The following is a 26173-nucleotide window of genomic DNA, read 5'->3' as shown; positions in this document are numbered from 1 at the left end:
ATGCAAATTGCTTTATTGCATCTGGAGGAATCGCATTGGTCGGATTTTACTGGTCTGAGTTGGTAAATGGGCATTGCTATCGCAAAAATGAAGTTAGTTTCGACAATGGAAAGAGAACCCTTAGGTTGTTACTGTAATCATTTGATTGAAGGCACGCTTACAGTATTTGAAGGGATGTTTCCCGAAAAGCGCCAGGCGCCACTGAGAGCTATTTAGGATTCAGTGTCTTGCTCAAGGACATGGTCACCAAGAGTGAGGATTGAACCAACAACCTTCAAGTTGGTATACAAACACAACCACTAAGCCACATCGGCCATTATGACTAACCTCTGGCATCCACTGATTAGACAATATTCAAGTAGAGAAACAAATTTTCCAATAGCATTCTATTTCAGCATGGATATGTTCATCAAATCCCCATGAGAGATTATTATTTTACTATTATTCTATCTCATGTACACACACACAAACTTGCAAACAAACACACACACACACGTGTCAGATCGTGTTGCTGTCGCCATAGTGGTTTCATTATGTAAATTAAATACAGTGCTTAACACATTTATCACCGCCATTAATTGGCAAATTTAAAACTGTTTGTTTCAATGACAATTGAATAGTGTTTGTTCATGTTCATTCCGTTTTTGAACAGGAAATACATTTAAAAATAATTCTTTTTTTTTTTTTTAATACATCCATTTTTATTGGCTGAATGCGTCCCTGAAAAGAAGATATACATTTGATGGTTCCCTTTGGCATAATGGTGCCCCAAGGTAATTTAAATAAACATTTTTCTTTTTATATAATCAATAGTTATGGTGAATAATTAATGCAACACCATCAGAATGGGACTGCAAAAACATTATCACGACTCTTGAGCAGAATACATTTCCATCTTCAAATTGCATTATGGAATGCCAATTTAGGCCCAGACCAAAACAAATAAATAAATAAAACAAATTGAAATGGTGACAAGCAGTTTAAATTACTCTTGCATAGTCCTTTTTTGTTGCGTTTCAATTATTTTCTTGAAAGTCAGGATTTAATATTCAGAAAAAAATATTTGAACTCATTTTCAAAAGTAAAAACAGTAGCCAGATATACATAGAAGAACAAAAACATCACAAGATGACTAAAAGCAATTTCCTTATCAACTGAAAATAAATGTAATGTAGCATAATGCATTCAAAGCATAACTTCATGGTGTATAGAAAATAAACAGTAAAAACTGCAGATCCTTGAAATTTGTCATATTAATCTTATTCAAGTCACCAGTAGACGCTCTTTGTTTTTGTTTCCCCACACATTTGTCTTACTTTTGAGGCGAATGACTGTTTGGAACTTCCATTCCAGACTTCCCTTTCCACTCAAGTAGTTTTTAAGAAGAAAAGTTAAGGTCCTTTGCTTCTGGTTTTGCTTCCAAATGGCTAAAGCACTTCCTGGAGGGCTGCTGTCAAGTGCGTGCAGTGAAGATTTATTGTGCACATCCCACCCTGACCTTAAGCATGGTCAAAGAAAATGATAAGAAGAGTTGAATAGAAGGCTGTTGAATGTGGTGTAGGAGTACTAAAGGTGCATGTGTTGTCAGGGTTTTGGTAATCAAGAGCGGGCGCGTGATGGATGCTACGTGTCAGCAGGAGAGCTTGAACAATGTTTATCATGATGCTGTCTCATTCTATCTCTCTGCCTAAGTGCTTCAGTTTATGCATTCAAACTGCAAGATTGTGTTATATTGCACGCTCAACCGTTAAACACATTGGAGCTTGTTAAATCTATCTGACATACGTCGCAATTTTACAACATGAATTTAAAATCTGCCATTGGCTTGCAACAATTTCAAATTATACCTGACCTCTTACCCAAAGGTCACATGGGATGGGCCGCAGTTCTTCAGCAAGCGGAATGATTAATAGAAAATGGCTGGATGGAAGGAACACAGTGATTGTGTATGACTGCATATCAAGATGATAGTTTAAGAGAAGAAAAATGGAGACTAAATATTCCCTCAAAGAGCGCAACCACAAAGCAGTGTCACCTGATTTTCCCCTGTTCTTGAAAAAAGGCCTTGGTCTTTAGAATGCAAGAACAACTCAGATCTTCCTCTTTTTCTTTTTTGCAGTTCATTGCAAGGTTAATTAGAGGGTGATTAGATTGATAACCTTAAACATTGCATTATTTTAAGTTGAACTAAATTCGCTAATTGCATACATATACCAGGCAAATATGAAGCATAAGTAACCAAGTAAAAGTAAATAAGCAACTTCACTGAAAACATAAGCATATGCCAAACAAACATCCACTTTGCCTTTGTGAATACTTAATTGATTGAGCCACTCAAAGTTCAGATAAATAGAGCTTGTACCTCAAACCAAACATTTCAAACAAACCAAGCATTAACCAAAGTACAGCATTTCTTACCAGATGTATGTGACCAGAAGCTGGGATTTTCCTTGTTTGTTCCCCCCAGCTCACATGCTGGTCTGTAGGCCACATGGCCATCCCTGGCATCTGACAGGAAGTTTGGTGATATGTGATGTGGTCATTTTTTCTCTGCCCCCTGCAGGTCTGAATGGGGAGTAGTGATATGATCTAGATATGACACTGAAAAAAAACTAATAAGTTGGGGCTACAATACTCATTTGTGGTGAACAAAATAAGTATAGTGTGCACACAATTTGCTATTATGTTTCCATAATACACAGCTTCTTCCCCACAAAATTAGTTCTATGTGCATATCAAATACTAATTTATGAGTTTAATATCATCCCCATGAACAACTTTAACAATTGGGTAAGCAAATGGACTGCACGTGAATTAGAAACTTCAAGATGCAATGTCCTTAAGGACCGTATCATTTCTTTTTCCCATCATGTCTAGGACTGTAATTTTCATTGTATAAAATATATATTTTGGCTTCCACTGTATTACTTAACTTCTTTGACACATAATTATCTCATCCAGACATTCACTCAATTACAGTTGCCTTGGAAAAGGAGAAACCAGTTTACTCAATCACTGGGGATGTAACAGAGGGAAATGAATGACTCACTGGGTCGACACTTGGTGAGTCAGCCCTAATTTCAATTTATAAAACGGAAGGACAAAACATGTTTTTCTTTATAAAATGAGTAATTTCAACATTTATCACAAAGGCTCGGTTCACACTTCAGGCAAATGCGTATGTATCTCATTTTTTTGCGCGACAGTCTGAACGGCTCAATTTCGATTATTTTTTTAAATCAGACCTGGTCACTTTGTGGTCCTAGACTGGATAAGTATCAGTTTTTTTTTCCAATCTGACCTCAGTTTGAATGGCCAGGTGACATAGATCCAAAATTGACAAAAGTCTAAAATGTGTGCCGTGTGGGCACAGGGAGAGTTCAGGGAGCAACAAAATTGAATCTGCCAATTTTTTAAGCGTAACAGAATTTACTTTATATTTGACTTCAAATTAATGCCACTCGAAAGATGAAGCATAAAGTGGATATTTATGATGATAGTAGTACGGTTCATTTATTACTTGTAGCAATGGTGTGATTTCATCTTTAGTAGAAGTCTCTGGAGATTGAAAAGCCTTGCCTCATTTCCCAAACATTTATACCTCCTCTTACATCGCTCCTCTGTAGATACGAGATGTTAAACAGATGAGCTCCGACACGCTGGAACACATTTTCCGCAAACACTATGTTGTCAGTGACATCGTTGCTCCTTCTAGAGGTCTCTTGGGGGCCGCATTTGGTTTACACACCAGACAGTCTGAGGCCGCATTTATGTGAAAGCTGAGATAGGAATTGAATGAATTTCACCCAAAAATCCAAATTAACCATGAAGACCTGCAGTGTTAAACCAACCATAGAGTGGATGTGTGGAAATCTGGGCTAATTAGCGTTTAACTAGGTGAAAATATTTTACTTAAACGGCCAAACACGGATGTGATTGTGTTTGCAAAATGCAGCTTTGTGGATGTGAGGTAGCAATTCTGAGTCATACGACCATTGACTCGTGTCACAGCTTTGAGCTGCAAGATAATTGCTACACTAATTTGTTACTTTTACAAGTCAGTAATTCATAGCTTCAAGTATATCTCCCTGAAACAAACACACAGACAGAGGAACACCTGAAATGGCTGCTGCGCTATCACTCATGTAATTGTCGCTTTCATTTCATAATTATATGCCTTGCACACTGCCAATTTGGGGCTCTTACATAATTGTCCAAATACTAGAATGGATTGAATGATGAAACATTTTGTTTAGACATGTTTCCCCTCAGACTATAAAATGAGAAATAATACTTCTTAACAAGAACAATGTCAGAGTTTCATCAAATGAATTACTGACAGGCGAGAAGAGGAAGTTGGCAAGATTCGAAATTGCATCTGCTCGAATGTTGACAATAAGTGTATAATTTTGTTCATGTTCACTTTGCATTTACAGCAACTTTTTTCTCTTTTTTCCATAACTCACCTCCTTGATTTAAAGTCACCTTCATTCCAGTGCCCATCAATCTCTGTTAATACTCTCCTTAAATTTCTTCCTCCAAATAATGTTTCTCATTTTCTCAGTCCCTCTGTGTGGCTCTCCACAAACAAGTAAAAATATAAACAGCAAAATAAAATTAAAAATTGCTATACTGTCTGTGTTAAAACAGATTATATGTACACTGTACACTTCATAAATGCCTGTTTCCCATTTTGTGGGGGTGTTTACAAAAGCCAAATTAATTACCAGATAAAGCTGTGCGGCATCAAAATATTATTGAATCCCTCCCAAATGAAATGGCACATCTGTAGAGTAAGTAATATGTTGTTGTCAGCTCATGAAACAAAATAGCAACTGCTACAAAATCCTAACATGAGGCTAATTACAATCTGTGACACTAGCGACTTAGCATTTCCAAAGATTGTAATAATAAATAGAGACAGATTGTGCTCTATGTAGTTTTACAGTAATTTTCTTATTAACACTTTGGAAATCTTCATGGGGTCACTATTATTTCTTATTCTTAATGCGAGTGGGCTGGCTTTTGAGATAGGACAATCGGGTCACAGCCTTTATTAGAGCAGAGGCACTATTTGACAATATACAGTATATTGCTACTTAGAAGTTATATTTCTGTTTCTTTTCCAGGACTCTTTCCAATATCTTGGAAAAGTTGTTTTTCCGATAATTCTATTCCTTTCCTCATATTTTTCCTATCTGCACTCTACCCTGATCCATCTGTGTCATCTCTCTGGCCACCACCTTTTCGCCTCACATCGCCTTATCTATCTTTTTCTACTATCTTCCCCCTCCATCTCTCCTCTTAAGTTCGTAGGATGGGTGCAGATAGACTTTGAACTCCAAAGGAAGGATATGAGGCAACCGCTCCCACTGTCAGGTTCTAATAGAGAGACAAGCATTGAGAAAAGGCGAGCAGATAAACGAAAAAGAGTGAGATGGAAGTGGGCAGATAGCAATTCTGTTTTCTTCTTTCCACCAAGTGCCCCAAGAGATGATGAAAAATCTTTGATGTGCTACGCTTTTGTTCTCCCTCTCTCGTTCACTCTGGTTTGTCCTCTGGTTGTTATCAGTCCTCTCTTTCCTTTGTTTGCAGGAATATTTACTTCGTTCACCATTTCCATCTGTCAATTTGCATCAGGCAGAGACTCAGGGAAGTAATCGGGGAATACATAAGTTTTTGCTCGCACAAGAAATATGAAGTGGAGATTCAGAACTGAACATCAACTCTGGCTTAGAAGATTTTTTGCTGACAAGTAATGCAGCTCAGTTGATGTTTTTGTGTGCAAACAACTTCTGGTGGGTAGTGTGTTGTTAGAGCAAGAGCATCCTCAGAGTGAGTTTGTAGGACGGATATATGGCTTTTTGCAACTCTGAATGTTGTGAAGGCTTTGATGTATGCTGCTGAAACAAAGTTTGTAGGATTGAATATAGATTGTGCACCTTTTCAAAAAGGACTGTTTGATGCTAACACAAATCTCATTACCAAATGAACACCGCACCTACTGTGAAGCAAAAATCATCCTTTGGTGCAAATAGAAGAGAAATAAAGAGCCAATGTAGACAAAAATGGTGGTTGATGTCGAGAGATTAGTCTGCTTGCTAGCTAAACTCAGATAGTGTGGTTCAGATAATAGGCAGATGCATGGATATTGGTCACATTTTTTAGATCACAAACTCATGAGATTTAAACACAGGTTGGTAGCTTTTCTTTCCACTTTTCTTTTTACGTAATGGGTCATTCTGAGGTAGGATCGGAGCTGGTGTAGTCTGACGTTCAATACCCGAGCATCCCTGCCCACAGCTCTTTGTGTTGAAACCAGTTATCACCACTAATTCAATCATCTCATTGCGCCCTTGTGAATGCACATTTCGGACACTGCAATGTTCCGCTTCGGTGAGTTCTGTCAAAACAAAACAGATGAATGAATCCAGCGCTACCGTTACGCCTTTGATGCATCAATTTACTAGGAATCCAGTGTGAAGGCAACAATAGACATGCAAGCTGTGACCTTACGCTGAACCTCCAAATCAGAAATGTCTGTTATTGATCTGAATCCCACCATGATCCTCTATTCAATCTAAGCACCAACTGCAGATATCGATGTTTTGTATCAAGCAGCAGTGATGAAAAGATCACACCAAGTTGCCTCACACAACCAAAAACACCACCATCGATTACAACTCACAGCCGCTGTGTGTGCAGAGAGAGGTCAGCCATGGTCAAGTGGTCGGAAGTTGACCCACCTTGAATGAGAGGAGCCGAGAGGAAGAGATGAAGCACAGCTAAATAGGAATGGCACTTCTATGGCAAAACAGAAGGAGAAATTATGCAAAACATAAACAAAAGGCATGAGGGTGCTTGTGCAATCAATTACATCGTCAAAAGAGGGCCAAACATGCAAATGAGTGGCACTGTCAAGCTTTCCTCAGAAGAGGTTCAAACACTAATGTATTAAAATCAGCATCACATTCCTCTAAGTGTGGGCCCACTTACTCTTCTGCTTGGGAGAGTCAACAAGCTCCAAGGCAGTTTAACATTAATAGAAACATTTGGGGGCATCAGATTGTTAAAAAAAAATGCTTTAAAAAGTATAATTCCATACATCCGTTTCTGATTAATATTTCAGATGAGCTGTTCCAGCTGACTTCGGCTAAGAGGTGCGGTACGCTCTGACCAGGTCACCAGTAAAATGTAGGGCAGATGTTATCAAACTAGCGTTCAACCTCACATTTTATTGGTGATCTCCAGTCAACCAAACTCTACAGGGAAAGTCTGGAGCCAATGTCCTTCTGTGGGATGTTTTAAAAAGTTGAAATATATTATCAAGTCCGTGTGACTTTGACCGTGTTCTTTCTCTCTGTGTGCCAGATCTGCGACAAGGAATGGCATTACTACGTCATCAACGTGGAGTTTCCAGCGGTGACACTCTACGTGGACGGAGTGACATATGATCCCTATCTGGTGACAGATGACTGGCCCATCCATCCTTCCCAGATTGACGTACAACTTACAGTTGGTGCCTGCTGGCAAGGTGATCAGATTTCCTTCAGTTTCATTTAGACCGTTTCATAGTTCTAAGGAATATAGTGTTTCTTTCATTGCAAGCTGAATCAAAAGTCAGCAAGAATCGTTCTACTGTGATTAGAGTTGCGAGCCATGTTACAGAAACTTTTCTTGAGGACATGCATATTTCAATGCAAGTTTTAGGTTGGCTTGGCTTCTTGCCCAGGATTGGCTGGCAACTGGTCCAAGGTGTACCCCGCACCTTGGTCAAAGTCAGCTGAGAGACTCCAGTTCACCTGCAACACTAATGATGGTATAGATAATTCAGAGCTAGTTAACAAATCCCAAATTATTCATGCTGATATTATGTATTCACCACATTGTCCTAAAGGAGGAGTACCCAATACAGAGGAACCAAGGAGAGGACATACCAATATAAAACAACACATATATATGCACCTCCTCATATACAGTTCTCAAAAAAACTACAAGTATGAGAACCTTTTGGAATCACTTCAATTTCTACATACATAGATAGATATTGTTCCTGTAAAAGCTTGAATACAGATGCATCAGCACAGATATATTAAAAACCTGCAAACTGTTGCAACAAGCATATGCTTCACAGAGTGAAACAGAAAGAAAACGACTTGGATGTAAAATAGGGCAGATTTTATGGGCTGCAAAGCACACCAGACCTGATGTACTATTTGACTCTTGTTGTGTTTGGCATCCAGCCTGAAAAATGCTACTGGGCAATCTATTCATTATGTAAACAAGGTCATTCAGAAGCTTAAGGCTGCAAAAGGCTTGGCTGAAATTTCAACATTTGGGGAATAATGGTGCTTTAGAATGAAGTGTTTTAAGTGATGCCCATTGGGAATCCTTACAGATGGAGGCACACAAGATTGGACATTGATCACCTTCATGTAAGATGCAGGGAGGTTTTCTCTTTGTTGGTAATCCAAGAGGATCAGATGGTTAGTGAGAATCACCCTTGCTTGTGAGGCACTTGCCATGTCAGAGGGAAGTCCAAATCCTGTGCTCAAGGCTCACTAGCCTTTATGTTTTAGATCTTTCCCCTCCTACAACACAACTAAGTCAAATGATCGGCTCATCAGCAAGCTCTGCAGAAGCCTGATCATAATCATGAGTCGCTCTTTGGGATCATGCCACAGAATCTCAATTGGTTTTTGGTCAAGACTCTGGGTAGGAAATAATGTTGAAATCATTCTGTTTTTAACTTTGGGGTTGTTGTCCTTCGTCACCCATCTTCTCTTCAGCCTGACAAATTGGAAATATTTTTTTCCGTCGAGGCAGCAATGCAGTACCAAAACCATGATGCATCTTCCACCCGTACATTTCTGTACATTTTTTCTTCACACAAAGTGTCATTTGTTCCTCCCAAACAACATTTTTTTTGCATTCTTCTATCTAAACTGACAGTTTACCAGTAGTGCAGTGGAACTTCTAGGTGTTCTTTTGAAAAGTTCATTATTTTTGGGGGGAAATTGGCAGCAGTGTCTTTGTATGTGGTGTCAACCGATAATCATGATTCATCGTTATTTAATGATTTATTTATTACACGATAGCTTTTAAGCTTTTGGAAGTACTTTTTTTTTTTTTTTTTAATAAGTTCACAATTTCTAATTGCGGGTATTCTGAGAGCTCTTTTGTGCAAAGTATGATACATGCTGGGCAATGAGAATGGAAAATGTGCTTTTTAAAGACACACCTTCTATTATATACTCAATTTGATGACAGTAGACTAATTGACTCCTTACTACAATAATGTTTTTGAAAAGTCATCAGACAAGCAGCTCTTATCCTTTCTCAACCCTGCACTTTGTTTGCTTGATATTCCTTTAAACAGGCTGTTTGTCAATTGTTGTGACTTAGATTAAAATTGGCTCAAAATTTACGGCCATTTTAATCGGATAAAAAGGTTTCACGTACCTTTTCTTGGGAACTGCATACTCAGACCTTCTGTGCTATCAGTCTTGTCTTTAACTAAATGGGAAGCAATTGATTCACATATGAAACGTGAAAGATTAAGATCAGAGTCACAGTAAAATTGGTATTAAATGTGGCATTATGCTGGTTTAATACCTCTTTCATATCAGAGCAAACCCAACGATATCACTAATATTTTTTTTGACACATCATTACTAAGGGAACCAAAAAGCGTGGCACTTGTTCTTTAGTCCTGAATGAACAATTTGATTACAAAGGACACTGTCTTTGACAAATAATTGAACCAGTTGGAGTAAAGTCATACAATTAAAATGTCCTCTAAACGAATAGCTGACATTAATCACATCAGAGTGCAAAAAATAGCACTTTTTTGTAAAATTACAATTGTTTTGATAGTCCGAAAAGCATGTCATTGATTCTTTGACTCTTGAAAAAGAGTGACAATGCAAAGTGCCAGACCAAAGGGCCATTAACCACTACAGATTGCCTTTTGAAATCACTGAGCTTTGCGTTTGCCGATGTTACATTCAAAGAGATAAGAGTTCCCAACTATTTTGCTTTTTAGATTATACACACTCTCCTTTTATGTGGTTCCGGTCAGACATCTGAGAAGGGTACTTGATTACCCCAGAACTTAATTATGATATGAAACGATTACCTGTCAATCTTTTAAGCAATTAACTTGACTCCTCTATTTTTTCTCATAATCCCTTTGTGGGAATGACGCTTGTAGGAAGTGTATTTTATGTGCTGCCACAGAGGCAATGATTACTGATTTAAAAGTGACTCAACCTCTGACTACTCACATGTAAGTGACTTGAATGCCTAGCTAACTCTTGGTGATTAAAATATTGGAAAAATGTACTAATCTAATTCTCACTTAATTTTAACTACCAAACAGAAATACAAAATGGCACTTTGAAATAACTACCAATTACACGTAGTGGAGCAATAAAACATGTAGCTTTTCATTTGTGAGTTCAGAATTCACTGGTGTTGGCTCATAATCTCTGGAGGTTGAAGAGTTTTAATTGGGGTGAAGTCAGGGCTCTGGAAACGTCTGATACAGCACACTCATCGTACCATGCTATCATGGATATTGCTTTGTGCACTGGGGCCTTTTGGAGATGGTCGTCACCTAAATGGTTCCCCAAATATTCGGAGTAGACGAGGAAGTTGCAGAGTGACTCACTAATAACATCTCTCCGATCTTAACAATAATATAATGATGCGGATATGTACTAGCAATAATCAATGTGTTGGGAAAAAAAAGTTGAAGAAGTTACTACAATTGGCTTTTAATGTTTCACTCTTCAATATTTTTTAAATAAACACATGGCTACAGCAACACAGAGCAATAATCATGAAAAACATTTGTGATCATATCAAAATTTGCTAGTTATTTCTCTTAGTATTATAACATTGTAAGATTCAGGTAGAAACAGTGTGTAGTACAAAACCTGATTGATTAAATCACCGATTTAGAGGCGTGTACCAAAACCTCCATGCAGGGACTTTTGTTATTGTATACTGTCAAGAGTTCAGACCGGAAAGCATGAGTAGACAAGCAATGGGTGCAAAGCAAACAGAAAGAAAATGTCAGTCCAAACAAAGCTTAGTTGCATGTAGCAGTGACATTTTCATTATATTCCTTGATGTAATTTCATGGCTCATAGCCATTAACTGGCCAGTCAGCATTGTTTGATGTAAATAGATTCTGTCATGACCACAGCAAGTAAATGTAATTGAGAATGATGACATTCTTGATATTTATGCTATGAAACTTTGAGCTTGGTGGCACAAGATTGTACGCTTTGGTAAGACGGTAATTAAATCAGTACCAACCCACCATTAGCAGCTGAGAACAAGCATTAATCAGTTGTGGATGAAAGTAAATGTGAAATAATGGCCTGCAATAAATTATTTTCATCAGTTGATGAAAATGAATAGCAATTACCCCCAAGCATGTCTCATTGAAATATACGGATATACTGACAGCATTAGCGGCAAGTATGAGCGTTTGTGGATTTAGCCATTGAATCATTTTGAGCAAGAACATACAATACAATGCGGTAAACTAAAATTAAATTGTATTATTTTTTTCACAAGGTACAGAGAAAATATGTTGTCAGTATTATTAGACGTATGTTTTCTAAGATGTGGATGCTAAAGTACCAATCGTTTGATGGCTTCAAATGACCATAGAAGCAATGGCATATATTTTCAAATATTTGTATTAAGACTTACAATATGTTAGTCTATTGACAATAGCAGTAATGCCGTAATAAAAGCACTTAGAAAAAACAATTCTACCATAACTATTTGCATATCACTTGGAGAACTATTAACTTATCTGACGAACTGAATCATGCATTTTCATTTAAATCGCAATATTTACAAATAGAAGCAGAAACAGGAACTGATAACCTTACTTTAAGAAATAAACAAATGGAAACTATACACAAGGAAAAGATACCGCGAGTTTCTCAGCAAAGTATGCACAACAAAAATAATCAGATATCACATATTCAGTCCACATCTTAGATTATTTTAGGTTTAATTCAAATCCGATGTTCTGGGAGAAATTAGAATACCCTAGTATTAAATAAACCTCATCATTATTTAAATTGCATTGGTTAAAGCAGGAGAAACCTCACAGTGCCCTATCATATGCATGTTTTTATATGAAGGTATAAAAATAGCCAGAATGTCAATGTTAGCTGAAACTACAACCTTTGGAAGAGTCGGCCATGTTTGATTATCATCAACACCGCTTCTATATTTACAGTAAGTAATGAGAGTTATTCCCAGTTTTCAATAAATACTGGCCTTCCCACAAGTAGACACAAGTCGTGATCATATTTCCAGTTCTCTCTAGCCTCTCCAGCATCAGAAGCTGCTCCTAGATGCAAATGAAGCTGAGCAGACGCTTCAGTGAGCACATGGAAGATGTAGAGCGAGCTGAGGGAATGATCATCTCATAAACAACAGCCACTGCAAAGTGGGATATTCACTTGTATCATTTCTGCTCCACGGCAGCTCATAATTCTCAAGAAACCTTCGTCAATCCGTGGCCTATACAGATAACATCTGAATGGATCGTTATCTTGAAAAAACAAGGCTTTATGAACTTTCCTCTCACATGGAGCATGCAAAGCAAGCAAAAGCTGAAGTTATCTTACTGCAGCCTCCAGGGTGGAGCTGTATTTCTTTTGGCATTTTCATGGCAATTGAAGCTGCTGCCCTCATTCTCTTTTAATTCAGCGCAAGTGAGACGTGCCGTCTCCATGGCAGAGATCTGCACACGCAAAGTATATTTATAAAGAACAGTGAGAAGATCTCTACTTGTGGATGAGATGAAGTTGGCCGCATGTGAAATTGTTTTTTGTGGACCCACACATCAACACAACCCAAACGAGGATGTAACACAGCAGACGAGCCAGCCGAGGAGAGAGGATCCTGGGTTGGCTTGCATGCAAGGTGTTGGCTCGCACTCACGACGACTCGTGGGATATACCCCAGCCACGAGAAGCTTTCACGATTCTCAGGCTCAAACATGTCAACGTAAGGAAAATATGTGGTGTTTGACAGTTAAAAACAACAAGACAAACTTTCAGCACATCAGCGGTCACACTACAAGTTAGCTTGATTTTTCGGGATTTTTAAGCCTCCTTGGCAATTTTTCAAAATAATTTTAATATGGCAATGTTAGTAACAACACTGCGGTGTTTCAGAATCCCAAGAGAAGTTTATTTCCTCTTTACAGGGATGTTAGCAAAATATATTTTAGAGCAGTCTCAGGCATGGCCCACAGATCTAAGCAAAGTTAAGAGGGAGGGGAAAAAAATCAAGGGTTAATATAGTTTCCACAGGTCTAGACTAGATGTTGTGTTTCCTTTTATTTGGAAGAGTGTGTGAGGTAACGGAATATACTCAACCCTTCATCTCAACTATCTGTTCTACTGACAATGAGGAAACCTATCAACTGAAATAACAGCAAATGATTATGGCTTAAATGTGGCAAGTTTGGGAGTAATACATTGTTTATGTTTTCACAACCAGGAAATAAGTGCATGATCAATTGTTTCTTGTGGTGGTCAGATGTTCATCCAACTGCTCAGACTGAGCTTTTGAGCTCACTGATACATCATTCCGAGCAGTGATACATGAGCCTGCAAAGTGAACTGAGAATTAGAGTGAACTGGGTCAAGCTGGACATTGTCTGACAAAGTGCAGGGAAGGATGCTGAAATGAGGCTTTGGCTCCCCTTTACTTCAGTTGTAGTTGACCATGATTGCTTCTGTTACCATCCTGATTGTTCTTCGCAATGCTCATCATTGTTAGTCACTCAGCATTGCAAACAAGACTGAATGCTGATTTGTTCTGCTACTTGACAATCTGTGTAGGTTAGAGCAATTCAACGGTGATTTGACTTATATCCTCTTTCTCAAATATTCAACTAATGTATTTCCCGGACTATAAATCAAAGTTTTTTCCATAGTTTGGCTGGGGGTGCGATTTATACTCTGGAGCGATTTATTTGTGTATTTATTAACACATTATTATACAATTTCACATGTAGTTTTTACACTAAACCACAAGAGGGCGCGCTAGGCCTGTGGAATAATTGGAACTGCAACTGACGATGAGTCTGACATCAGCGCCGCATCTACTTCCGGAGTCAGCGGAGGTGTTTATAAGTGACACAGAGGACTAAGATTTCGATGGATTAATGATTTGGAGTGACACGGATGGCTCGATAAACTTGTTATTCATGTTAGAGTTATTTGAATAATTCTTAATATGTTACGTCAGGCGTTCTCAGTTCCTCGTTTATGTGTTTATGTAACGTTAGCATAGTGTACCGTTCAGCCTGTTGTCGCCTATTCATGTCTGTTCTTGGTGTTGGATTTTGTTTAAATTTCCCCCAAAAATTCGCGACTTATAGTCCGGTGTGACTTATATATGTTTTTTTCTTCTTTATTATGCGTTTTATGGCTTGTGCGACTTATAGTCCGGGAAATACGGTACCTGCCTTCTTAAAGTTCACACTTTCAAATTCAAGTTTCACATGAATATTATCATTTATATGGCAACACACTTGATACATTTGCAATTTGAGCTATTTCTGGTGTAGGGAGTGGAGAATGCTATAACTCTAACCAGCTCACTGACACCATTTACCCCCATTTTGTGCATGAAGCTTTCTTGCATACAAACCCGTGATCTAGCTCGTACCTGACCACTTTGTGAACCAATCTTGCAGTATTGGTCTCATAAAGCTTAAAAGACAGCTAAAAATATCTTCCCACACTGGGCAATCCATACTGTGCACCTCTTGAAGTCTCACTTGTGAGCTCTCCAGATCATGCTTGGTTCTATTCTGTGTTCCATCTGAAAGAGGCGAACTGGGGCACAGCATAGTTGTGTGATGGTGGTAATAATGAGTTAGAATAATGTGTTTGTATTTTATATATGAAGGTCGTCAAATTCATAGAAGTGAAAGCCAGATGCATTGCTAGGCGGCACTGAAACCATAGACAGCTCATTTGCCTTTCTACAAATGAGAATATGAATGAATACATGGCTGTGATTAATAGATGTTATCATATATATTAAATACAAATACAAATGCAAATGCAAATGCTCCTTCCTACAAAAAGTTGATTTCACACTTGTGACATATTTTACAAATGGATCTCTTTGGAACTCACGACTCAGGAAAACATGATAATTTACTTTAAGCATGAGAGTAGAAGTAGAAAAGCTTATATTTTACTTTAGTTGCCAAACCTAAAACGAGTCGTCAGTTCTAATATGATTTTATGGCATTTCATACTTGGTTCTCTGGTTTTATACATAAAATACATTGCTTATTTTATTTTGATATTCAGAACTAAAAATGAAGCATTGTTGGTGGAGGTTTAATATTGGCTGTTGTTTTTTTCTGTGTCTGCATGTCCATGTCTAGGTGGTGAGGTGACCAAGCCAAGGTTTACTCAGTACTTCAGAGGCAGTTTATCTGGATTGACCATCCGACCAGGCAAGATTGAGAGTCAAAAAGTAATTTCCTGTCTGCAGGCTTGCAAAGAAGGACTGGACATCAACTCCCTTGAAAGCTTGGATAAGAACATCAAGGTACAGAGGACAACAAGACAAGGCAGTTTAACAAGTTCCGTTAACAAGTTCTCAAAAAGAACCGGCTTACAGTTATTTGTTTCTAGAAGTCATTGGTTTTCTTGCAATAGAATCATACTGTACTTATCATATTATAATATAAAAATAAACCAGTCACCTATTCCAATCGGTCAGGTTCAATCAGTTAAGTATTTTCAAGACGCTACACACTATTTGTGGTTTTAATTCACTTTACATACACCTAAGCACACAGACTTAGAATGACTTCCATGTATGTACTACTTGCAAAGCCAGTTGCCAAACGGCACAACTTTCTTGTTCGTCTCTTATTTCTTCTTTGTCCTTTCTTTGCACAATTTACACGATGCCCCTAGTGATCAGACGGAGACACTACAGTTGGATAGGCCTACAAAAATTCAACAAGCAGTAGCTAGTTTGTAATTATTTACCCCTGAATGCATGTCCATGTCCACAGTGCCCATAATTTACAAAGTTGCACAGTTTAAACATTGTCTATTTTAAAAGAATCTATAGGGTTCACAGTTCAACATTTTTCATTCATATTTGTTCTTCTCTTCTCACCACATAAATAAAACATTGACTGTATATTCAAAGTTGAAGAGAAACAAAAACTCTTGTCACTACTCACAAGATGTGGCGAGCGTCACCTGGGATGTGAGAATGATGAGTGTAGTGAAGTTTACCTTAAGAGGTTCTTTACTTTTTCAGCTGCCATGATTCTGTGTGTGGCTTAGGGATGTCATCTGGCTAGCCTGTAGAGGGCTGGCACAGCACGGTGAGAGCTAAATAACAGAGAAAGAAGGGACTAGAGCAGTGCTTCTCAATTATTTTCTGTTACGCCCCCCCTAGCAAGAAAAAAACTATTCGCGCCCCCCCTCCCCACCGTGACTATCCTAACTTGTCTTGTAAGTCGTAAAATGTTGCACTGTCGCAAACGTCACAGAAGTAACAATGAGAGCGCCACTGCCCCCTGCTGGGAAAATGCGCAATTACACTTTATTCTAGTACTGCCAAAAAAAAAGCCTGTTCCCCAGGGTCACACGCGCCCCCCCAGGTATAGCACCGCGCCCCCCAAGGGGGGCGCGCCCCACTATTTGAGAAGCACTGGACTAGAGGAAGTGAAAAGAAAGCAAGTGCAGCTGCAGAAGTAGATATGAGGACGATGGCAAGAAAGGAAACCTACGAGGAGGAAATAACAGGGGAATGGCTGAGTGTGAAGACCCCCATGGTGCTGCTAAGAGCCCAAAATCACCAGACCAGCACACCATCTTTCAAGGAAGATTGGCCACAAATAACTATGTTCAAGTTGTGAATGCAGGAGAGCCAACAAAACTATTGGTCCATATTGCTTTCCTTTTTTTTTTTCACTTCTTTAAAAAAAAAGAATCACGGATGTCAGTTTACTCTTTTATAGTTACTCATGACGTTCCCTAATGAAATTTAAGAGCGTCTGCTTCAAGTTTGTTGATGACTAAGGTGTCCGTAGGCTTCATTTTCATTGTTTGAATGGTCCAAAACTTCAACCCATCTATGTTTATTCTCGAAGGAGGCAGCCATTCCAATCATTATTCAATTCATCATTCTACTGACTAAATTTTCATTTTCTGTTCTTACTTTTCCAGACTTTACAGATGATTGCTGTCAAAACATGAACAATGTTCATATCAATGGATAAAATAGAAAATTGTGTGTTTCAGGGAACTTCAGTTTGCATGCAATTCTTCATACATTTTCTTTTAACTAAACATTTTCTATGTCTAAATGTGGATGCTATTAATGGTCCCAATTGACCCAGTTCCTCCAAGTTAATCTCAATATAATTCTTACAGGTCTTCGGCCATATTCTTCAACTGCATTTGAAAATAACAGCTTTGGTTTTGTGATCTAATGCTTCACTAGTCCGGAGTGACAATTCTAACCTTTATGCCATTTTCAAATGAGTTTTAGCTCAGAAACTCTTGAGGAAAAAGTAAATGCGTTTCATTCGATCGTGCCGTCACACTAATCATCATTTAAATGTGTTTGTGCGTGTGTATTTGTTCTTAGTTTCACTTTAACCCAGCTCAGTCAATCCTGGTGATGGAGGGAGAGGATTTAGAAAACATGAATGTTGCCGTGAGAAAAGTCTCCTACATAAACTCTCGACAGTTTCCCACTCCAGGAGTGCGACATCTCCGCATCTCTACTACTGTCCAGTATGTATAAGAACTTTTTTTCCTTTTCTTTGAGTTGCCATCACTTACTATACCTTCATTTCATTGGGATTTTTCTACCCATTGAAGACTTTTTATTGCAATCTCTGCATGCATTAATATAAACCATTAAGCCCAACTTCTCTTATTAACCTGAAATCTCCCTTTTAACACCTCTCTCTTCTACCAAAACTCACTGCTGAGCGTATGTGCATGCGTATTTTGTTTACTGCAAAAACGAGAGGTGAGGAATCACTGAACCGGAGGTAGCGGTCAAATCAGCTCAGCCTTTTCAAAATGTATCTCTTTCAGAAAAGGTATATTTGGAAAAGCCCTGCATTTTTTTATTGCATTGCTTTTCTTGTAGTGTTTGTAATGTCGTTTCTGTTTAAAGGTGGACTTGTCTAATGATGCTGATAGGACTGCCAATGTATGTTCCATTGTATTCTCCACAAGACAGATTCTTCTTAGTTACTTGTTTCCACCATGAGCAAATTAGCAGTCGCCAACTTCCATAGAGAGTATCAATCCACACAAATAAACAGTTAAACAATTCGGAATGACTCCAAATTCAATTATGTTTGTTTTAGCTGATTTCTAATAACGGCAAAGTAAAGTAATTAAGGCTCATCACCAGTTGTTTTAGGATCCCTTGTTATATTTCCTTATAATTAAGTTGGAACTCCTCCAGGTTCATGTTTCAGCTCTGCTTAGCAAACACGGCCTCCGACCCACTGCATCATTGTACAGCCCTCAGTCATATCACACATGCACGCATGCACAAACGCACACACACACTTGTACGGTTTCCCTCAACAAAAACAAGAAGAGATCAGCTAGTTTTTGTTTATAAAAAAGACAGCTTCCGTCAACTGGCATTACTAAGAGACAATATTTACTTTCCCATTCAGTTGTCAGGCAGGAAAATTAATGGATTACTTTGACATTTTAAGATAACTGTTTCCCTCAGAGCTACCGGACTGATAAATGAGACATTTAGACACCTAAAGTCATGTCATCCAAATTCTTACAAATGGATTAGTCAGAGAACAATCATTCATCTTGTATGATTGTACTTTCAGGGACTGAAATGAAAAGTTTTCCAGGGCTTGAACATATTAATTCAGAAATATATCATCCAAGCAAGTCATTTCAATATAATGGCGTATAATGGTGTATCATTATGATCAACTTCCAGTTTTTATTTAAGGTTTAAAAATACATATTACTATGAAATATTACAGCGACTTCATTCTCATGCAGTTGTGATGGTAAAGGAATTCCATCCATGATTAATTAATTAAAATTATGGTCTTATTCATGAAGATGTCTGTATTACCCTATACATGTTATATGAAATGAATAAATATAATTCCTAAAGACTAGACGTAATAATATTCCAAAACCTTCCTATTGACTGTTCACTATTTCAGATATGTTCTAGCGCTATTAGGAACTTACCAACTTTTGGATCTGATTCTAGTTAACAGAAAAGTTTTAACCACCTACTAAGTCTGCACTTCACATTTTCACTCTATCTGACCCTTTAAGGGACATTTGAGGATACAATGCAATACTTTTTGTCGTGCCTGTTGAATGGACTGTTGAGAGCTCACATAACTATGTCAAACCTTAAGATTTGTGTATCACTATAGACAAAGCAGACACGCAGCTAGCTGCTTGACCACTGGAGAAAACATTTATGAATGACTACAGTGTGTTGTTATTATTATTGAATAACTGCACTTTCTAGTAAGGGCCTGAGATGTGATGTGTGGATCAATAATGACATATGGATACCTGGGTGAACAGATCTTTATGCTCCAATCAAACATCTCAAGTAAATATATTGGCACATTGGAGAGTGCAGTCGTTTGAGATAATGTATGTGCAGGAACACGGAGGAATGAAAGGGTCCTGAACTATTTATTAGGAATGTGTCTAAAAGTTAAACGTTAGGAACTTCTTCTTCCGCATGATGCCTATGGGCGCATCATGCTGCTGGTCAGTCACTCAGTCTGACAGTTGTTTTGTTTGTGGAAAATGGTAGAGTTGTGGCAACACGACGAATCTTGCAAACACTTCAGGATAAATCACAATACAAGGCATTTATGATGAGGCTGAGAGAAGACTGTGTTGTTCCTCCAGTGCTGCAGGCAAGCGCTATCCAGGTACAGAGGGAGGAAATGTGGAGCTAAGCACTCTTGCTGTGGGAGGGGTTGAAATTAATGAATGCGGTTATGAAATCAGTAACGAAATAAATAATGTACGTGCTTCAACAAAGAGATGCATGACGAGCTGGGAGTAAGAATACTGTAGCTGTATCGCTGAGATCATTTCACATAACCCAAAAAACTAAATTTACTCAGGTAAGGCTTCTTAAAGAATGTAGCAGTAAAACTGCATTACACTTTAGATTAGATGTCACTGCGTGTCATGTAAACCCATTGTGGACTGTTCTAAGCATTTTAGCCGTGACATTATGCCAGAGAATATCTGCTCGTTATCATGCGCCATTTTATTGAGCGGAGAATATTGGTGAAATTAGACATGTCGTTTGTCAACAATGCTATAACAACGAGGAGTTACAACCAAGTGGACCTGCAAGCTGTCAGATGATGGTTGAATGCATCCTGGAAGGGATATTGAGACAGCTGGCGCTAAAGTTATTCTTTCAAGTATAAAATTAACAGTATAATAGGATAACTAACTGTATAAATAAATATATAAATAAATAGAATTCTTTACAAAACTAAGATTTGAAATAAACTAGTTTTTGCACCTTTACCAGATGCATTAGGGGTATTTCAACAAAATATCTGTATCAGATCAGTACCTGATTAGTATAACGGACATCCTCTCATTAAACTTTTTCTCTTGATTCATTCATAGGTGTTTTGGTGAAGACACTTGTCTTACCATCCCTGACATTGAAGCAGTAGTAATGGTGCTGCAGCCCAGCAAGCCCATGATAACCATCACCGGATTAGAAAGACAGAGTTGGCCAGCTTCTGACCTCAGGGGGCCTAAAGGTGTTCGGCTATTCCAGCAGCTCCACATCATCAGCACGGTCAACAGGGGAGATGCTGCTGCCCATAACACAGGTAACATACTGTAGTGTCAAATGTGATATGCAGCACTTTTTAGAGACCACGAGTTTGCACTTAAACGTGTAGTCTCCGTTATGTATCAGTCAGACGATATATGTGAAGCTACTATACCTTTTTATAGAGGTATCAAGAGGGGTGTAGGTGCACAGATGTGGACTTGTCTTTACCCCAGTAATTAATGGCGTGCAAGGAGACAGAGGTTTCATAGTGATGACACAGCACATCAATTGACAGAGATGGAATGGTCAGAGGCAGACAAGCAACTGTTTGCACTTCTGAGGTTCAGGGTAACAAATACAGGCGTCGGCTTCCCACATTCCAAAATCACGCATTATCAAATCTTAGTGGAGCTTATAGATTTCAATTTTGAAGAAAGATTTACTTTGTTGGTTGGCTTCCTATCAGTCCATGCCGATATATGATTGACTTCACTGTGAATCATGACAATCAAAACAAACTTGAGCATTAATGGATTCCATGTTCTTACTGAAATCCAATTTCCTTGTAGACTTCAGAGTTCAGAATAGACTACAGACTCATCTGATAGCTAGCCCGCAGTCCATCTCAAACTCCGGACAGACACTTCAGTTGCTGCAGAAAACTCCTCAAGTGCATCTGTTTACCAAAGCATATCTTCAACAACAGGAAAACACAAACATACACACACTGGTGTGTGTCTTTGTATCCCTTGAGCGAAACAATTACTTATTGATAAATGTATTATCTCTGTTGGTATTTACATCTTAATATAATTAAAACAACAAAGCTGATAGTAATGCAAGGTAATGCCATGGTACTTTAAGCATCCGAGGATGAGAGCCCAATTTTCTCAGCAGTAAACTGTAATTAAAGCGAAAAGTTTTTGAACGCAGATCTGCTTGCTCACTCCTGCAGCAGCACTTTACAGGGCTCCCCCCAGGGGACACAGGTTAGTCTACATGAGCTCCTTCACTTCTAATACACCCTCACAAGTACTGATGTCAGCGCAACTTGAGACCTGTGCCGACCGGCTGTAAGAATCACTCACCAAAACCATTGAAAATTGAGTATTTAAATCCTCTTGTCCCTGACCGCCACAGCAGGAACATCCCGATTTGGCCTGGCCCAGAGCTAATTAAGAGGAGATAAGAGTGAAGGAGGTCTGAGCCCTCTATTGTGAATAAGGCAGTGAAGGAAGCGGAGCAGAAAGGAGCATCATGCTTTAAGAGTTGGTGTAGTGGAGCTCTCCCTGCCAGTGAAATAGAGCCGGCAGCTGGGGAAAGTGATTAGCTGGAAGCCAAAGAAAGAAACAGTTGGAACGAAAGAGGGTGAAGCAGAGTGAATGTGCCGGGGACACACAAGTTGAAGTTCCTTAATGAGCCGATCTCATTTTCTCATGAAGTTTAAAGGATTCAAGAAGAAAATCATTTTAAAGCCTGGCAATACATTTCTTTTAGACCCATTTAATCATTCATTGTCCTCTTAGTTGCTTTCCATGTCATTCATTTACTGCAGACTTGGCGCTGCTTCATTTCCCTTTTCCATCTCGGAACATCGTTTCAAGGCTTAGTTGGATACTTTTTCTCAAGGCCAGCCAAGGTCCTTAATTCATTAACTCATAATCAACATTTTGTCGCTGTTCATACCCTTGCCTCAAAGTCTTTCAGTACAATGTAACTTCAACAGTTCCTCATTATTTCCTTCAGCCTGGCAAGTTTCATGCCACTCGTTCTTCTTTGTGGGCCATATGATGTTTTTCCACGGCACATTACAGACTAAGCCCCCAATCTTTGTCCAACTCAATATGATATCTACTTTCCTGCATACATTCTTTATGAAATGTAAGTGAACAGTACATCAACTTTTCTTAAACTAATACCACACTGTGACTTTGCAGTATTTCACTGAATCAACAAAAGGTGGAAAAATATGTTTGTGTTGTGTATTGTTATGGCTTTTTTTGCGGAGTGAAATTCAGGTCATTCCAAAGGGTCCATCCACTTTTTTTTGCAACTGTATTAAAAAAAGAAGACTTTAAAATTTGTTATTGAATAAGGGAAAGAAAGTTTCCGAAGACATCTTTAACTTGAATGGCAGCTTAGCAACTTCCTGGATAAACAGTACATCTCAGCAATTTAAATTATCAAGAAGAAAATAATTAACTTAATTAAAACTTGTTTAGTCAAAGGGAGTATGTATGGGGGAAATGATGTGAACAAAAAGGCTCTCTGTTATAGAAAGCTAAAGGTAGTTTTAATATACAGGCTAACTATAATGCAGGCCTTGGTTTGGAGGGAATACTGGTGCAAGACACAAGGCAATGACCGAATGACATCTATGTCTGAAAATGTGGAAAAGCTGCTGTGAAGCACTTTGCAGATCAATTAATGCCCAGATTACATGCTGCCTGTCGCACGTCCCCCTGCCTAGACTTTTCTTGCATGTCGTCCAAATTGATGGACTGTGGTGCAACGCACTGAATTGGTGATAGTTTGATATATTGATGTATTTTGTGATGTCATGCACAATAGCCACTGAGCATGCATGCAACATAGATAAGATGCTTTCCTTTTCCCTTAAATTGAATTACAACTTTTTTCAACTATAAAGGGATTTAATTAAAAGTCAGCATTTACCGCAAATCATCAAACTGTTTCGCTCACTCATCCCCTATTCTCTGCTTGATCTCTCTTGACCCAACCAAACACACTCACACAAATACACACACTGCTATAAGCTGCTGGAGTAACGAGTCCCCTCAGACAGCAATCGCAGTCTCACTTCGAGTCTAAGTACTTGCATCATGACCCAGCGCTCTTCCTCACTGTCTCCTCCCGAGAGTGAGAGCAGCTTTGCACATTTAACAGCCTCTTAAGACACACTCTGTGTGCGTGTGTGTGTGTGTGTGTGTGCCACAAGTAATTGGTGTCATCATCTAGGAGACACTGTGTTGCAGTTTCTGCTGTTGGTTGTTCAGAATGTGTATGCACCTCAGAGGAAAATCGCAATGGAGAATGACAGAAGCACACCAAATGTGCAAATTATCCTGTCATCAACAATCTATTCAATTATACAGTAGGAGTTACGTCAAAAGTTCACATGATCTAAAAAGCTGTGCGTGCGTGCGTGTTTATTTAGAGCAAAGACAAGGACGCCTGGAGCAGATCATTCACAATTTGGACTACTGCGACGTTCTGGTGTTGGGTGAAGAGTTGAGGCCTGACCAGGAGTCACTCCAGCTGCAGCGCAACATTCTGCTTGGAAAACACCTAGATGCCACTAATTCCACATCTGGGATGTCCGTATATGGTTAGTATACAAGATGCATTAATTTCCCTGAACTTGTATGTGTATATTTCACAGCTTCTCAATCGTAGAAATGTTTAATTTCATTCATTTTATGTCAGTTCAGCGAGTGACATTTGTATATTGTACAGATTAATTAAATAAGTAATATACCACTACCCAATTTTCAAATTAAAAACAACATTGAATGTAAAATACAAAAGCTGATTTAACATGACTAGCACTCATGCATTACTATTGTTTTATCTTTCTCTCAGGCCATGGCCAAAACCATAAAGTGTCTGTTGTTGGTTTGTTTTTTTCAGGTTATACATGAGTTTAACTTTTTGGAATTGAATTACTGAATTTATGCTTTCCACGATATTTGGATTCAAATTTATTGAGATGCACCTGCTGTGTTCTTTTTATGCTTTATATTTTCTGTTTTATTACAGTGAGCATTCGGATTTGTTTATTTTCATGTGTCACTGTAGGTGTGGAGTCCATGGCTAATTATGAAAACGTGATCCGAGAAGTGCGTTACTACAACTGGCGACCAACGCAGCTCACAGAGAGAAGGTTCCGTCTTACATGTTCAGAGCTCAACGGACGCTACACCAGCAATGAATTGAACTTGGAGGTCAGTCTAACGACAGCTAGCCTGATCATTAATGAGCGAGAGAGCAGCCAATATTCACTGCCTGCACATCGGAATCGTAAAAGTATCATTAAGTTAAAAATCAATGACACATTCTGTTAAAATGTGAACGACTCTGCCATAAAGTTACTAATTGGGTTCCGAGGCTTGTTCCACTTAAATTCGCTTTGTGCTTTATAGCCGGGATGTCAAACTCATTTTCTCCCCAGGCAATAATAGTGTTATGGCTGGCCTTAGCGAGATGCTTGTAAATGAGAAATGTATAAATGTACTGCATCTTCTGCTTGTATTATTACATAATTGCCTCATGTTTTGCATGGTATTCATCTTGGAATAAATCTATTAGGAACTTATTTAGGCAGTATTATAGAAAAGCTATATCAAACCGTGTATGGAGTTATTTTTCTGTTAACCCAAAGCTTGGTGTTGCATTGATTATTTGTTATTGTAACTACTAAGAAAAAAATCCCAGCATAACTTTTTAAAAATGATATATTGCTGAAATGGGAACTAACATGCTGAGAGGGTTACAAATTTAGTGTTTTTCTAACTAACCTACTGAGATCATGTGTGACAAAAGGCAACAGTTGTGGCAAATCTATTTCGCACTCACATTTGCTTTGTAGTGAGGACGATACATGTTTGATTAACTGAGGTCTCTAAATTGTCCTTCGGTGTGAATTTGAGATAATGTAAAAACTGAAATTAAATTTTGTCTCAAAGCAAAATGATTCTGTCTTTTCACAGGTGAGCGTACTCCACAGTTCAGAGGTGAAAGAACACGTCAATCAGATCGCGCCTTTACCTCAGCACATGAAATTAGTTCACCATCCAGCTATGATTGATGAAATCTACCCTGCGCATAGCTCAGGTAGGAGAACATATTTGAAATGCTCTGTGTGTCATCGTCACCAACTTGCGTCTAGTATTTCTCATTTTCAGTCCTGTTGACTTTCAGCTGTTTGTTTTTCCTGATATAGTCTGGTTGTTTCATTCCCTGGTTCAATATAATGGAGGGGGAATGGACTACAATTTGCAATACATTGGACTTTTTTCATTTGTGCTAAAGCTTTGTCTCATTCTTAACTGTGTCTTTCCCTCTTATATGTTCAACACGCATTTACATTTGAAAAACAAAAGGAACAGAAAGTAAGGTTTTATGTAAAAAGGTGACCTACTTTTAAATAATTGTGGACCTGAGATTGATAGGGTGCACAGGCAACAGTGTACGCCAACTCAAAATATAGAATAAAAATAGTTGACCATTGTGAATTAACACTCGCAACATCTACAACAGACTGAAAGTCAAG

General features: G+C 38.5%; 1 protein-coding gene and 1 long non-coding RNA gene across 2 annotated transcripts in view; one reads left to right on the top strand and one right to left on the bottom strand.

Moving 5' to 3' along the window:
- LOC133155591 (calsyntenin-2-like) overlaps positions 1-26173 on the top strand; it is a 135865-nt gene that overhangs the window by 104201 nt on the left and 5491 nt on the right. The window contains exons 9-15 of the mRNA XM_061281034.1: positions 7372-7534; positions 15452-15618; positions 17686-17834; positions 20724-20935; positions 24059-24229; positions 24700-24845; positions 25611-25734. Of these exons, the coding sequence (XP_061137018.1) occupies positions 7372-7534; positions 15452-15618; positions 17686-17834; positions 20724-20935; positions 24059-24229; positions 24700-24845; positions 25611-25734 (1132 nt within the window). The remainder of the gene's footprint in view (positions 1-7371; positions 7535-15451; positions 15619-17685; positions 17835-20723; positions 20936-24058; positions 24230-24699; positions 24846-25610; positions 25735-26173) is intronic.
- Positions 1-26173, bottom strand: part of LOC133155592 (uncharacterized) — a 59821-nt gene that overhangs the window by 30744 nt on the left and 2904 nt on the right. Inside the window, exon 2 of the long non-coding RNA XR_009714700.1 lies at positions 16323-16421. This is a non-coding gene — a long non-coding RNA (uncharacterized LOC133155592). The remainder of the gene's footprint in view (positions 1-16322; positions 16422-26173) is intronic.

Source organism: Syngnathus typhle, linkage group LG6 (assembly GCF_033458585.1).
Source record: "Syngnathus typhle isolate RoL2023-S1 ecotype Sweden linkage group LG6, RoL_Styp_1.0, whole genome shotgun sequence".
Taxonomy (NCBI): domain Eukaryota; kingdom Metazoa; phylum Chordata; class Actinopteri; order Syngnathiformes; family Syngnathidae; genus Syngnathus; species Syngnathus typhle.
Note: the sequence above shows the minus strand (reverse complement) of the source record. Positions and strands in the feature narration are given on the sequence as shown.